The 16,376-nt window shown below is 37.5% G+C and overlaps 1 protein-coding gene across 3 annotated transcripts in view; it reads right to left on the bottom strand.

The window, feature by feature from the left end:
• The window catches only part of CNBD1 (cyclic nucleotide binding domain containing 1), a 533,550-nt gene that overhangs the window by 449,984 nt on the left and 67,190 nt on the right, over positions 1-16,376 (bottom strand). For 2 of the 3 annotated variants that reach the window (XM_017962161.3, XM_031669659.1), the window contains exon 4: positions 8,165-8,323. The exons of the other annotated variant lie outside the window; for it this stretch is intronic. In XM_017962161.3, coding sequence (XP_017817650.1) covers positions 8,165-8,323 — 159 coding nt within the window. The remainder of the gene's footprint in view (positions 1-8,164; positions 8,324-16,376) is intronic. 3 annotated transcript variants of the gene reach the window in all.

Genomic DNA, 16,376 nt, shown 5'->3' with positions numbered 1-16,376 from the left:
TGGAAATTTTTAACAAGAATATGGTCATAATTATCAGATTACAGAAAAAAAATGAAATGGAGCATGAATGCTCCAGGGAAGAATTTTTGTCCAATGTAGATTTCACATCAGTCTAGCTGACAAATATCTAATGAAGAAGAAAGAACATTTAACTATACACTGATGGACCTTGCTGTACAACAAGCCCAATTTAGTGGCTCATTTGGAAACCAAATTTTATGTAAGCCATCAAATAGGTAGAGTCACACACACATCTCCTTAGAACCACAAATGGATACTGCAAACGTACTAAGGACATCTGACCACATTTTTCATCTCTTTAGCCAAACCAAGCCTATTATAATATCACCTTTGAATATTAAACCAATTAAACCACCATTTTCTTAGACTAAATGTTCAGTGGATGAAAGAGGAGAGACAAATAAGGAATTATGTTGCAGGTTTTTAGAGACTGCCAAGTAATTTATTACTTCTCCGCAGATAGACCCAGGTTTTGACTGGCAACAGCGACCATGCAGACCCACACTCTTCTAGAAACAACCAAATCTTGCCAAAATTTTCTAGATATTGTATGAGTTGAGCCTGGACTTAATTATCTATGTTTCTCTAAAATGGTTCTTCATACCATGAGGTAACTCCTCGAGTACAAAAGCATTCTACTCATACATATAAAGTACAATGGCATGTACGTGAAACTAAGTCATTTTGATAAATGTAGGACTAATATTCAAGATGATTTTAATAGTCTATAAGAACTGCATGAGGAAGGCAAGTAATATTTTTGTATAGTCAGACATTAAATCTTTTAATGAAATCATGGATTTTTGCGATAGTTCAACAGATAATTGTTACGAGAAATATTCTTAAAAGACTTTGTGTTCCATTGTGTTATTAAATCTATAATACAACACATGATAAAAATTCCCAATAAAGTCATAAGATTCTCATGTCTCAGTGCATGACAAGCACTTTGTTACACTTATAAACCTAATATTAATAAGAAAGAACTTACACTAAACACTTACTAAGACATTTCTATGGAAAAATAAAATGCAAAACCATGTCACCCAAAACAAGAAGCCTCAGCTTTAATAGTCACATCTATGCTGAAATAATACATCTGTACAGTGAAAAAATAACTTTTTATAACAAATATTATAATAGATGTTTGCTTATGTCCAAACAATAGAACAAAGCTATCAAGATACAATTATTTTTGAATACTAGTTAATATATGATCAAACAGTAGTTTCTTAAACTCCTGTATGAAAATTTTCCCAGCAACTTTGTAAACGAATGCAAATATATGATAAATAAGTAATATCTGTTATTTATTCATAAGTTGTAGGAGAAATTTGAATATTCTTTCTTGAAGAAATTAAAAATAAAATACATTATTATTCAGAGACACCAGGAACCCCTTTATAATTCAACTATGGCAAGAACATAGCCAAGTCTTTTGTTAAAAAGCAGTCACAATATGTAACATTCTTTGGGAAAGGGGAGATTGACATTCACACAGGGCCTAAAACGGACCAAGTAATGTTTGGGGCTTTACATTCTAACTGTGTTTAGGCTTCACAACAATGATGACTCTATGAGATTAATAATCGTGCCCATTTTATAGATTAGTGCATTAAATTTTTAGAGGGAGAAATTTGCTCAATATCATACAACTAATGATTAGGGGAGTCCAGTTGAGAACACAGTTCTTTCTGACTCTGCAGGCCAGGCATTTTGCAACATGTACATCCCAAATGCAACTTTCAATCTAGCTGCCACAGACAAAACAAGATGCAGTGTGACACGCTTTTAGAATACCAATCTACCGTCAATGAGTTTTTAATTTCTGTCCTTTGCTAACTCATTTTAACACAAATAATTCTCTTCCTTTATTTCCCATTCTTCTGTCATAAATGATCACCATTTGTGTCAGAAATCTAAATTCCTTTCAGTACCACACCATTCTTTATTAACCTATGTTACCTTTTAACTTCAAAGAGAAATTTTCTTTTCTAGATGTGAACCCCCTTCCACTCCATTGCAGTGCAGTTTTCCTCCAAAATACTGTATTTTTTCACAAATTAATAGCCCCACAAAGTGTTTTTCTTTGATCAGCATGCAGCCCTTAAATATAGTTTGAGACTGCAATTCCTCATCTTCTGTGCCATTTCACCAGAGGACGACAGCATAAGAACCATATTGCATTTGGCTTTTAAACAGCCTGAATCTAAAAGGCAAAAATCCTGATGTTCTTCCAGGGAGCAATTCCTCTGAGTCATTCCTGAGAAGTGGCTTTGCATCACTGCTCTACTGAAACATAATGATCTTCAGCTGCCTCATTCCCTCAAAGGAAACATCGTTAACTGGAGACAGTAGAAGAAAAAACAATCGGGCCAAGTTTTCTCAGAGGATCTTAATCTGCATTTCACAGTTCATTTATAAGTCCCTCTCTTCTCCTACCCTTTCCACAACTCCCACAAATACACACAAACATAACTTTTTTCCCCAGAAATTAGTCATTTATAAAGAAACTAATTATTTTTACCATAGTATTTTATAATTGCATTTTAAAAGCCACTGTTGTTATAGGCACTGCAGTCAAATACCAACATGTGAGAGCATCAGATGATTTGCCCAGCATTCTCCATCATGTTAGTGGTTAAATTGAGCAATGAACCTGATTTGCTTCAAGGACTATCTATTCAACCCTGCTCATCTCTTAAACAGAGAGAGAAAATCAAATCATGTCAAATCTAAATCCCTAACACAGAATATGGGCCACTTTCATCTCGCACCTAGACAAATTTCACAGCATTCTAACAGGTCACCCTGAATCTCCTTTTGGCATCCACAGTCAACCATCCACACGTGACCTTTTGCCATGTAAATCATAACGTGCCAATCATACCAAGGTTAAAATCCCTTCATGGCCCATGAGACCCTAAATGATAATCTGGTCCCTGGCTACTTCTGAAGCCCTATTTCCACGAGGTCTCCCATCTGACTCATGCACTTTCACAACAATGACCTTCTTGCCAATTATTGTGGTTTTGGTTAATTTGTTTTTCTATTTGCAGACCATGTTGCAATACCTGGGCTCTTGCACTTGTGTTTTCTTTCCCTAGAATGCACTTCTTCAAGGTATTTAATTGTCTCTCTCTCTCTCTCTTCTCTTTCTCCTATTTCATAAAATCTGACTTCTCTGATCATTTCCATCATTCTCTAACCCCTTATTCTGCATTAGCTTCTCTTGCTAGCACTTATCACTGATTGACAGAATATATATGTGTTTAGTATCTCTTACATTAGAATGTAAGATCCATGAAGGCAAAGGTATTGTGTGTTCCCACAGTCCCAATACCAGGAATACTGACAGAAACACAGAAGAGTTCAAAAGTGTATGTTGGATTCATTAATTAATGGATGAAAACTAAAATGAGTCAAAATTATTTAGAAACTAAAATTCTAAGTCATGTTTCAGCTCCTAGATTTTAATATTATTTACTTATTATCATTTCCCCCTTCTTCTGAAATACTTTCTCTTTTGAAATGCTGCCCCTTTGCCAATTGCATGTAAACTCAGTAAAACTGCCTGTCAAAGTGTACTTCTCCCTCAGCATTTATTTAAGAGTGGGTACAAAAATAAACAACAATCTGACTCCCTATCCCTGAAATTAAGCTGTGAGCCTAGTGACTCCCAAATGCAAGTAGTTATAGCTGATTGATTCCAGTGTTGTACCTTGAAGAGACTTCCAGAGTTGCCTTAGAGTTCGTATCATCTCCAGCATCTTATTGTTGTTCTTCCATTCTGAGAGCTACCTGATGTTCTTCCATCAATGCCCGCTTCCCTTTTTGTTTGTTGTGATTGTTTTAATGAACCAGAGTCAGTTTCTTTTGCTTATGATCCAAAATCCTAATGAATATGCATGATAAACTTATATTCAATCTGATATGCCTTAAAATACAAAATTTTTAAAAGGGGCCTCCCAACTCTCTTTTTCTCACTCTGTCTCCTCTCTCCCTCTGACTGTCTGTTCAACAATCCTCTGGTTGCTCAAATCTCTCCTTTATGGTGGCACCACCACCGTGACTTTAATGTTTCAAAATTATTATTTTTCCCATCTATCAGTATTTACTCAGAGCTGCTGACATAAAGTGGACGTTAAGATGTAATTAACATGATTAAGCTATACCACACTGAGTTATTAATAATTAATAGTATCTTAATCTCATCAGACATATTTGCTTTTTTTTTTTTTTTTTTTTTTTTTTGAGATGGAGTCTTGCTCTGTCACCAGGCTGGAGTGCAGTGGCCTGATCTTGGCTCACCTTCCAGGTTCAAGCAATTCTCTTGCCTCAGCCTCCCAAGTAGCTGGGACTACAGGCACATGCCACCACACCCAGCTAATTTTTGTATTTTTAATAGAGATGGAGTTTCACCAGGTTGACCAGGATGGTCTCCATCTCTTGACCTCATTATTCACCCGCCTTGGCCTCCCAAAGTGCTGGGATTACAGGTGTAAGCCACTGCACCCAGCCTGCATTTATTTAAAAAGCTACTGTGAGTCAAATTTTTTTTTTAAATTTTAGTCAGGATGACAAAGTGAAAAGTTTTAAAGTATAGAAGGTAACATTTTCAAAATTTCATTAGATAACATCACTTAAGCAGCCCATCAATCTGATCATGGTTGAATTAGTCAGAGATAAACAAAAGGCTACAGACCTGACAACTTATCCATCAATAAATAGATTTTAATTGAATTACTTTAGTGTTGTGTTTATAAAGCATACAACCTCATTGCGAATGTGATTAACAGAGTCACAAATAGATTGATGATGTTACTAAATGTGACTAAGGGAACACCCAATCCCCTTTCCTTAAATGTTGGGGGTGGGGGCAGAATCTGTGGTTTGGGAATACTACAAAAGTGATGGGATATATAGGCCCTTGATTAGCTTATATCATACTTCACCTAGGCAGAATAACAGAGAGAAAAACAGACTCTCCCTTGCTAGCTTTGAAAATTTAAGCTTTTGTGTTGTGAGACAGCTTGAGACAGTGCCACGTGGCAAGGATCTAGGAAGTATCTAGTACAAAGAGGGGCCCCTGCTGAATGTCATCATGAAAGTGGGAATGTCAGTCCTACAACCACAAGGAGCTGAATCCTGCCAACAACCATTTGAGCTTGGAAGAGGATTCCATGCTGCAGAAATGGTCACAGCCCAGTGGACACTCTGATGAAGATTTGTGAGACACTGAGCAGAGGACCAGCGAAACCTCACCCTGAGAGATAATAAATGTATGTTTTTGTAAGCCACTAAGTTTATGTTAATTAATTACAGAACAATAAGAAGCTAATACATTAGTGTCCCAAGGAGAAGAGGAGAGACAAGGCATGTACTATAGAACATAAATTGTGGATTTAGTGCATACATTGCCCTTTTACTTACTATTAATAGCTTGTCATAGCTACTTCAAAGCATCGATGTGAGGATTAAATCAGAAATGTTATATATAGAGCTTAAGGCTTTGTGTTAATATTAAACATCTCATAAAAGTGAGTTTCCTTCTCATTTACTCTCCTACGGTAATTTGGTGGCTGTCACAGCAGTGAGTTTTGCCATGTCAAAGTCCTGGCTGCCCAATTCTGAGCCACTGAAAATGGGGATGTATATACTTCAGGACCTTCTCTACTCATCCATTTTCTCACACATAAGTGAGGAAGTGGGTTCTGGAAACTGACACTGATACAACATCTATTGTCCTAGGTATTTGGAAATAGGCCATTAAATAGCATCCATGGAGGTCCACAAAAGAATGCAGCAAAGTAACTTGTCTATTCTTCACTGTACTTGGATAGCCTTCTACCATGGTTCCTGCTTTTCGCAGTAGTCCACTGTTAAGAAGGTACTAGGCTTCTTACCCATTTGCAGTTTCCATTCTGACATTGACCTGGATTTACCTCCCAGTATTTTGACATTGCAGTGCAGAATCATAGCTGCTTGGAAGTCCCTGTTACTGACCTCCTGCATCTCAGATCAGAAACTTTGTTATCTGGAAACTGCTATCTCATTATAGTAAAAAAGATAGGAATCGCCATTGCCATTAAAACTCTTACAGTCCAGCACAATCTGAAATCAGCAGAGTGATTCATGGGTTTCTGGAAACTAAAATTTTGGAATCTAATGCAATATTAATCAACATTAGAGTTTAATGGAATTAAAGTGATTGCAGCATAGTATATCTTCAATCACTTTCAGTGTTTTAGTGATTTTCTACCAGTTAAAGAATATTTTTAACAAATTTCCTGTGCATATTCTAGTTGAATTTTCTAATTTTTTCAGCTTACAAGTTTAATTTTATTCTTCTATGACAGGTGGTTAAGATTTCCTTCTACAATTCTCTCGTACCTGCTTTACTGAAACGTGACTAGTATTCGTTGTTTCCTTTTTGTTATTATAAGTTAAGAGTATCAAAAATCTGACCATTCTCAACTTTCCTGGAAGCTCTGATCATATTTCCTCAAATTTGCAATCATAGTCATGTGTCACTTAACAACGGGGATACATTCTGAGAAATTTGTCATCATGCGATTTTTGTCATTCTGTAAACATCACAGAGTACACTTAAACAAACCTGGCCGGGCGCGGTGGCTCAAGCCTGTAATCCCAGCACTTTGGGAGGCCGAGACGGGCGGATCACGAGGTCAGGAGATCGAGACCATCCTGGCTAACACGGTGAAACCCCGTCTCTACTAAAAATACAAAAAAACTAGCCGGGTGAGGTGGCGGGCGCCTGTAGTCCCAGCTACTCGGGAGGCTGAGGCAGGAGAATGGCATAAACCTGGGAGACAGAGCTTGCAGTGAGCTGAGATCCGGCCACTGTACTCCAGCCTGGGTGACAGAGCGAGACTCCGTCTCAAAAAAAAAAAAAAAAAAAAAAAAAACCTAGATAGTGTAGTCTACTACACACCTAGGCCAGCTGGTCTAGCCTGTTGCTCCTAGGCTACAAACCTGTACAACATGTTACTGCACTGTATACTGTAGCAGTTATACCATAATGGTATTTGTGTATCTAAACAAAGAAAAAGTTCATTCTTCAGAACATAAATGTCAAATTTTTAATTACTCATTCCCTGCTATTGAATTTTTTATGAAGACAATTCTAGTCTTGAGACTTTTGGTTTCGTTCCTGTTATCAATCTCAATTCCAATATCACATATTCTAGTTGAATTTCTTTTTTTCAGCTTACAAGTTTAATTTTACTCCCCTATGACAGGTGGTAAAGATTTTCTTCTATAATTTTCTCCTCGTTTAATTTTATTCACAAATCCAATACCATCTTTGGTAATCAGCCTCCACTCAGATTTAATCTTCTCCTACACACCGATCCTTCTCCAGACAGTTGTGTCCCTATTAGAGCACAAAGTATTCTAGGAAATTAAAGGCAATGGGGACAGGTGCAGTGGCTAACGCCTGTAATCCCAGGCCGTGGGAGGCCGAGGATCACCTGAGGTCAGGAGTTCGAGACCAGCCTGGCCAACATGGTGAAACCTCATCTCTACTAAAAACACAAAAATTAGCCAGGTATGGTGGCAGGTGCCTGTAATCCCAGCTGAGGCAGGAGAATCACTCGAACCCAGGAGGCTGCAGTAAGCCCAGATCATGCCATTGAGGCAGAGGTTGCAGTAAGCCGAGATCATGCCATTGCACTCCAGCCTGGGGCACAAGAGCAAGACTTAGCCTCAAAAAAAAAAAAAAAAAAAAAAAAAAAAGGAATGTGTGGTAAGTTTATTTAAAGACTCCTGGATGAGGAAGACAGCTTAAATTCTGTGAAAAACCTTCAGATAACCATAAGCTAAGGACATCTTTAACATAATTGTGAAATATCAGTAAATAATATGTATTATGTTTGCAGCTTAATTTTAAAATAATGGGTCACAGGTTTAGCATTATATCCATGACACACCATGAAGACTGAATTCATGAAGATTGTATTTATATAGAAACAAAATCTCCAGTGTGTCCATCTCTTCTGAATCAACCACAAGTGCTATATCATAACTAAAGTACACTTATCCAACAACAATAAACTTTAAAAAATAAAGACATTCCAAAGAATTACTCAACTAAAAGAAGGAGTATAACTTAAATACTTACAATTTCTTTAAGATAGCTAGGAATTCTTCAAAGTTCTCTGTGGCTCTTTTTGGTCTATATAAATTATGGCCACCATGTGCTCTCTCAACATAGACAGCTACATTGTGAGAATCATCAGGTTGTTGATGTTGACTTTCCTCTTTGCCTTCACTGAGTTCCCTGAACAAGAAAATAGAGTATTTTATGCTGTTGTATACTGCACAAAAATTATTTACAGGGACTTTTAACTATATTACCAGGAGTATAAATGCACTGTTTTGAGAAAATTTGTCAATTTAAGAACATATTCTTTTTAAATGCATTAGAATGTTTCAATCATGATAGCACAGTTATAAATGTCATTCTGTTAAATGTAGAACTTAGAATATATGAAATATTTTCAATGTATAGAATTTGATTACATGTATTATAACTGTCCTGAGCAAATGAAACACCTTTAATAATATATTAGGCTTACATAATTTAGGAAAATATTTCAAGCCAATGGCTAACATCCTTTATACTCACACACTTGTTTTTCAGTGTTGTTTTAGCACCAAGGATAAAATTTTATTATTTAACTTTTATTTACCCCTGGTAATCTATAAACATCTTGGAAGATAGCCACCATATCTTATTCTTGTGCTATGGTATGTTCTATACCTAAGTCCCTAAGAGATGTACAAATAAATGACTATTTCCCATTCATATTTCTAGGATCAAGCATTTCTATTAAAAGGCCATTGAAAACTTATAGGCAAGAAATCCAACCAGTGCTGCCTATCTTTAAGAAAAAAAATAGTAAGTTAGGTTGCAGAAATGAATCTGGATTACATCTTGATAACAGACCTTTAATTATATACATAGGAAGATTAAAAATTAAGTATAAGATATTATGTGGAATCATAACAGCAATAGTAAATTATCATATTAACATACAACTTGTTGCATTCTTAAATGTGCTGGCTACTCTGCTAAACATTATGCGCACATCATCTCATTAGCACTAACCATGTGATACCGTTTGGCTGTGTCCCCACCCAAATCTCATCTTGAATTGTAGCTCCCATAATTCCCATGTCTCACTAGAGGGACCCAGTGGGAGATAATGGAATCATGGGGGCAGATCTTTCCCGGGCTGTTCTTATGATAGCGAGTAAGTCTCACAAGATCTGATGGTTTTATAAAGGAGAGTTCTCCTACACAAGCTCTCTATTTGCCTGCTCCCATGTAAGACATGACTTTGCTCCTCATTTGCCTTCCGACATGATTGTGAGGTCTCCCTAGTCAAGTGGAACTGTGAGTCTATTAAACCTCTTTCCTTGATAAATTACCCAGTGTTGGGTATGTCTTTATTAGCCATGTGAGAACAGATGAATACAGAAAATTGGTACCAGTAAAGTGTGGAAGTTACTTTGGAACTGGGCAACAGGCAGAGATTGCAACAGTTTGGAAGGCTCAGAAGAAGACAGGAAGATATGGGAAATTTTGTAACTTCCAATAGACTTGATGAATGGCTTTGACCAAAATGCTGATAGAGATGTCAGCAAAAAAGTCCAGGCTGAGTTGGTCTCAGATGGAGATGAACTTGTTGGAAACTTAAATAAAGGAGACTCTTGCTATGTTTTAGCAGAGACTGGCAGCCTTTTGCACCTGCCCTAGTGATCTGTGGCACTTTGAACTTCAGGGAGATGATTTAGAGTATCTAGCAGAAGAAATTTCCAAGCTGCAAAGTGTTCAAGAGGTGACTTGGGTGCTATAAAATGCATTCAGCTTTATGTATTCAGAAAGATATGGTTTGGAATTGGAACTTATGTTTAAAAGGGAAGCAGAGCATAAAAGTTCAGAAAATTTGCAGCCTGACAATGGAGTAGAAAAGAAAAACCTATTTTCTGAGAAGAAATTCAAGCTGGTTGCAGAAATTTGCATAAGTAACAAGGAGCCAAATGGTAATCTCCAAGACAATGGGGAAAATGTCTCCAGACCATGTCAGAGACCTTCATGGCAGCCCCTACCATCACAAGCCACATGGCCTAGGAGGAAAAAATGGTTTCATGGGTCTCACCCAGAGCCTTGCTGCTTTGTACAGTCTCAGGACTCAGTGCCCCATGTCCCAGCCATGGCTAAAAGGGGCCAACGTAGAGGTCAGGCCATTGCTTCAGAGAGTACAAGTCTACACATGGTGTTGAGCCTGCAGGTGCACAGAAGTCAAAAATTGAGGTTTGGGAACCTCTGCCTAGATTTCAGAGTCTCATAGGCAGATGAGACCTGCCTTGGCTCAGATAACACTTTGGACTGTGGACTTTTGAGTTGATGCTGAAATGAGTTAAGACTTTAGGGGACTGTTGGGAAGACACAATTAGTTTTGAAATGTGAGGACATGAGATTTTGGAGGGGCCAGGGTCAGAATGATATGGTTTAGCTGTGTCCCCCACCCAAATCCCATCTTGATTGTAGCTCCTTAATTCCCACATGTTGTGGGAGGGACCCAGTGGGAGGTAATTGAATCATGGGGGTAGGTCTTTCCCATGCTGTTCTCACAATAGTAAGTCTCATGAGATCTGATGGTTTTATAAAGGAGAGTTTCCCTACACAAGCTCTCTCTTTGCCTGCTGCCATGTAAGATGTGACTTTGCCCCTCCTCCACCTTCTACCATGACTGTGAGGCCTACCCCAACCATGTGGAACTGTTAGTCAACTAAACCTCTTTCCTTTATAAATTACTCAGTCTCAGGTATGTCTTTATTAGCAGTGTGAGAACAGATGAATACACAATATACCATGTGAGTAGGCAATATTAGCCTCAGTTTATAAAATAAGGAAACTGTAACTAAAAGAGTTTATATAAATTTTCTAAACTCTCACAGCTAGTAGAGTTGGAAAGACTTTTCTCACCCTTCTGCTTTTCACAATTACCTGTACCTTTGAATTTTTAATAAAGCTTGATACTGGGTAAAATCTGATTCTTAGAAGTCTAATTTGGTAACCTACTTCTTTATATTATTCTCAATCCCTATAGTCTTTTTTTTTTTTTTTTTTTTTCTGAGACAGAGTCTTGCCCTGTTGCCCAGGCTGGAGTGTGGTGGTGCAATCTCGGCTCACTGCAAGCTCCTCTTCCTGGGTTCACATCATTCTCCTGCCTCATCCTCCTGAGTAGCTGGGACTACAGGAGCCCACCACCACAACTGGTTAATGTTTTTGTATTTTTATGTAGAGACAGGGACTCATGGTGTTAGCCAGGATGGTTTCGTTCTCCTGACCTCATGATCCACCTGCCTCTGCCTCCTGAAGTGCTTCGATTATAGGTGTGAGCCACTGCGCTTGGCCTCAATCCCTACATATTTTTTTTCCAAACAAATTCTACATGTTCCATAAGATTTTTACAAAATACATAACATTTGTATTATCATATTACTTGTATATGTGTGATAATATTTCTGTATCTAATGTAATTAGGAGTTTTTAATTTTATAATTTGAATGATCACTGTGGTTGTAGAGTAAAACTGTTTTTCCCTTTTTCTTTAGTAGTCAGCTACATTACTTAGCTCATCCTTTTCAGTTGGTTATCTTAAGGATTTTTCAGGTAGTAATAAAAAGAGGCACAGATAAAACAAAGTAGAAAGAAATATATTGCTTTAAATGCACTTTTTTTTTTTTTTTTTTTTTTTTTTTTTTTTTTTTTTGAGAAGGGATCTTTGTTACCCAGGCTGGAGTACAATGGCATGATCTTGGCTTACTGCAACCTCTGCCTCCCAGCTCACGTGATCCTCCCACCTCAGCCTCTCAAGTAGCTGGTACTACAGGTACAAACCAATGCCCAGCTACTTTTTTTTTAAGAGATAGTTTTTGCCATGTTGGCCAGGCTAGTCTCAAACTCCTGAGCTCAAAGTGATGCACTCCTGCCTCAACCTCCCAAAGTGCTATGATTATAGGCATGAGTCACTACGCTCAGACCCCAAATGCATGTTTTTTAAAAAAGAAAAACTGACAATTCATGAGCTAAGGTTTGATCTCAAAAAATGAGAAAAAGAAAGAGCAAGTTATACTCAAAATAAGTATAAGGAAATATATAATAAAGGAGAAAAACTGTTAGAGCAATAAAACCAAAACTTAGTTATTTAGAAATCTAATAAACTTGCAAAAATAAGGTCTAATAAACTTGGCAAAAAATTTTTTGAGAACAAAAACAGAAAAGGCAGACATAAATTATGTCAGAAATGGAAAAGGAGACTTCATCACAGATCCCACAGATAGAAAAAGTCAGAAAGATTATATTATGAAAACTTCATGCCAATCAATTTGAAAATTTAGATGAACAAATACTTATAAAAGTACAAATTACCAAACTGACACAAGTAGAAATATAACATTTTAATTGTTCAAATATTTTAAAGAATACAACTAAGAACCTTCCTACAAAGAAAACTGGCCAAAATGGTCCTATCGGTGAAATCTAACAAACTTTTAATAAATAAACCCAACGCTTCCAGAAAAATACAAAAGTCATATGTAGTTTCCAGCAAGTTTTATGAGGCTGGCCTAGCCTTGATATCAATAGCAGCCAAGGAAATTACCATAAAGGAAGATTACAAGCCAGTGTCACTGATTACAGATGCAAAATTTCTAAACAAAATATTAACACTAAATCCAGGGATAATTTTAAAAGATAACAAAGCCTAGGCTACGTGGGAATATATCAGGAATACTATTCCAGGGGTGTTATTTAACCCATTAACAAAATACAGGAGGAAAAAATAATGTGTATCTAAAAAAAACACCTCATATGGTTCAATATCTTTTGTAACACAAACTATTAGCAGACTAGAAATAGAAATGAAACAATATGCAAAATTATTTATTTACACAAAATACAGCAAATATTATACTGAAGGTGAAATTTTGAAAACTTTGCCCCTGGAATCAGAAATGCCATGGATACTGCTCTAATCAATTCAACATTCTAGTGAAAAGGTCCTAAGCATTAAAATTAAAATAACTACAAAATGTAAGAATTGGAAAGGACAGGCAAAGCTGTTATTTTTTGCAGATGACATGATCTTATACATGGAATATGCAAAAGAATATACAGATATTATAACTGACAATAAAATTGGGATGAAAGTTCAATATACAAAAATCAGCCATCCTTACATAGGAATGCACGAAGGCACTGATAGAAGAATCAGTTCCATAAATATGTAATTTAAAGCTGTTAAAAATAATATGAAAATGTATATGTGTTGTGAAAAATAATCATAGGTACTATAACAATATAAAAATGGGGGACCTACTTTGCTTGCCAGGAAAAGACATTATCTCTCAGGGATAGAAGGATTTAAGCTGAGACATAAAAAAATGAAAAGGAGCTAGACAAAGAATATTCCAGGGAGAAGGTATCAGGCATTCTCCTGTAAAATAAGCTTCTATACATAGTAAATTTTTGTTTAAAAATGTTTTTATTATGTCAAGTAGTCACTGTACAATATATGAACAGACTATCAATCTGTTCATACATTTTGGCATCACATCCAATTATTTGTGGATTAATTTTTATTCCAGGTAAATAATAGAGATATGTAAAATAATGTACACAACTGGATTTTTTCAGTATAGAACTAGTAATTAAAAAGGCAATTTTTTCCTTTCTCTGATGTTGATATTTTAAGGTTTTTGGTATTGTTTATATTAATTATTAAACAAATAAAAAAGAATATTCATAATATATTACAGGTTAAAGAGTAACAGAAATGAAACTTAATGTACCCACCCAGGTTTTTAAAAACAGAACCTTACCAGTTACTGTACAACTATTTCTCTAGGTGACATGTCCCTCATTCTAAGACAAGTAAACACTACCCTGAATTTTGTTTCTAGTATTCTGTTGGTTTTCATTATAGATTTATCAAAGATATATGTATTCATTTAAAAAGATCATTTTAATTTTTTATATTTTAAACTTTGTAAAAAGAAGTGATTCTTATGGATTCTGTAACTTGCTTTTCTTGTTGTATTCAACATTGTGTACATGAGATTCAATGACTAATTCATTCATTTTACTGCTTTATGAGATTTCATTATAGGTATGTACCACAAAGGCTTTGGGGGGAGTTTGTGTGTTTTGTTTTTTCATTTTTCTAGTCTGTAAGAAACTGGATTTTTGTTAAGTTTGTTTGTTTGTTTTGTTTTGTATACAAGCGTGGCTACTATTACCAGTCTTATATAAGTAAGACTTCTCCAAGAGATATGCCCAAGAGTAAAAGGCTATTTCTGAAGCTAGGATATGGGGAGCCTCAGAAATTACAGACTCCAAAATTGGGGGGGATATTCTTCCTATTCATATGATGAGAAATGAGGACAAAAGGCATCACTCTTCCAACGCTGGAGATCCCATCCCTCCCTCAGGGTATGGCCCTCCACTCCGACCTCTCTCGTTCCTCTTTGTAGTCTAAGAGGAAAGGCAAGGGTGCAAGTTTTCGAGAATGTGTCAGTAAGGGCCACTCAATACGACCTTCCTCCATCCTCTTTGTGGTCTAAGAGGAAAACAAGTGTTTCCGCTGCTGCTTCGGTGAGCGCAACTATTCTGAACAGCAGGGTCCCAGGACCATTGCAGGTTATTGGGCAGGGGAAAAATAAAACAGACAAAAACCGTGGATGGTTTTTTCTTTCAGATGGGAAACACTCAGGCCTCAACAAGCTCTCCCTTGAAATGAAGCCATTGGAACCAATTTGACCCTCAAACCCTGAAAAAGAAGCTGCTTATTTTTTTCTGCACTATGGCCTGGCCCCATTATTCTCTCTCTGATGGGAAAAATGGCCACCTGAGGGAAGTATAAATTACAATACTATCCTGCAGCTTGACCTTTTCTGTAAGAGGGAAGGCAAATGGATTGAAATACCTGATGTCCAAGCTTTCCTTTCATTGAAGGATAATCCACAACTATGCACAACTTGCAATCTATGTCCCTGACAGGAGAACCTGTTAGCTTACCTTCATATCCTAGCCTCCCTACAGCTCCCCTTCCTATTAGTGATAAGCCTACTCTAATTTCCCCACCGAGAAGGAAACAAGCAAAGAAATCTACAAGGGACCACAAACCCTCCCGGGCTATCAGTTATGTCCCCTTCAAGCTGCAGGGGAAGGGGAATTTGGCCCAACCCGGCTACATGTCCCTTTCTCCCTCTCTGACTTAAAGTAGATCAAGGTAGACCTGGGGAAGTTTTCAGATGATCCTGATAGGTATATAGATGTCCTACAAGGTCTAGGGCAAACCTTTGACCTCACTTGGAGAAGTGTCATGCTATTATTAGATCAAACCCTGGCCTTTAATGAAAAGAATGCGACTTTAGCCACAGCCCGAGAGTTTGGAGATACCTGGTATCTTACTCAAGTAAATGATAGAATGACAGTCGAAGAAAGGGACAAATTCCCTAACAGTCAGCAAGCTGTCCCCAGTATGGATCCCCACCAGGACCTCGACTCAGATCACAGGGACTGGAGTCTCAAACATCTGTTGACCTGTGTTCTAGAAGGACTAAGGAGAATTAGGAAAAAGCCCATGAATTATTCAATGATGTCCACCATAACTCAGGGAAAGGAAGAAAATCTTACCGCCTTCCTTAAGCAGCTATGGGAGGCCTTCAGAAAATATACTACCATGTCACCTGACTCCCTTGAGGGCCAATTAATCCTAAAAGATAGTTTTATTACCCAATCAGCCACAGATATCAGGAGAAAGCTCCAAAAGCTAGCCCTGGGCCCTGAACAAAATTTGGAGGCATTACTAAACCTGGCAGCCTTGGTGTTCTATAACAGGGACCAAGAGGAAGGAACAGGCTGAAAAGGAAAAGCGAGATCAGAGAAAGGCCACAGCCTCAGTCATGGCCCTCAGACAAACAAACCTTGGTGGTTCAGAAAGGACAGAAAACGGAGTAGGCCAATCACCCGGTAGAGCTTGTTGTCAGTGTGGTTTGCAAGAACACTTTAAAAAAAAAAATTGTGCAATGAGAAACAAGCCACCCCCTCGCCCATGTCCACTATGCTGAGGCAATCACTGGAAGGTGCACAGCCCAAAAGGACAAAGGTTCTCTGGGCCACAAGCCCCCAACCAGATGATCCAACAACAGGACTGAGGGTCCCCAGGGCAAGCGCCAGCTCACGTCATCACCCTCACTGAGCCCCGGGTAAGTTTAACCATTGAGGGCCAGGAAATTGACTTCTTCCTAGACACTGG

Source organism: Papio anubis, chromosome 8 (assembly GCF_008728515.1).
Source record: "Papio anubis isolate 15944 chromosome 8, Panubis1.0, whole genome shotgun sequence".
NCBI lineage: Eukaryota > Metazoa > Chordata > Mammalia > Primates > Cercopithecidae > Papio > Papio anubis.
The sequence above is the reverse complement of the archived record's forward strand: the minus strand, read 5'-3'. Positions and strand labels throughout refer to the sequence as shown.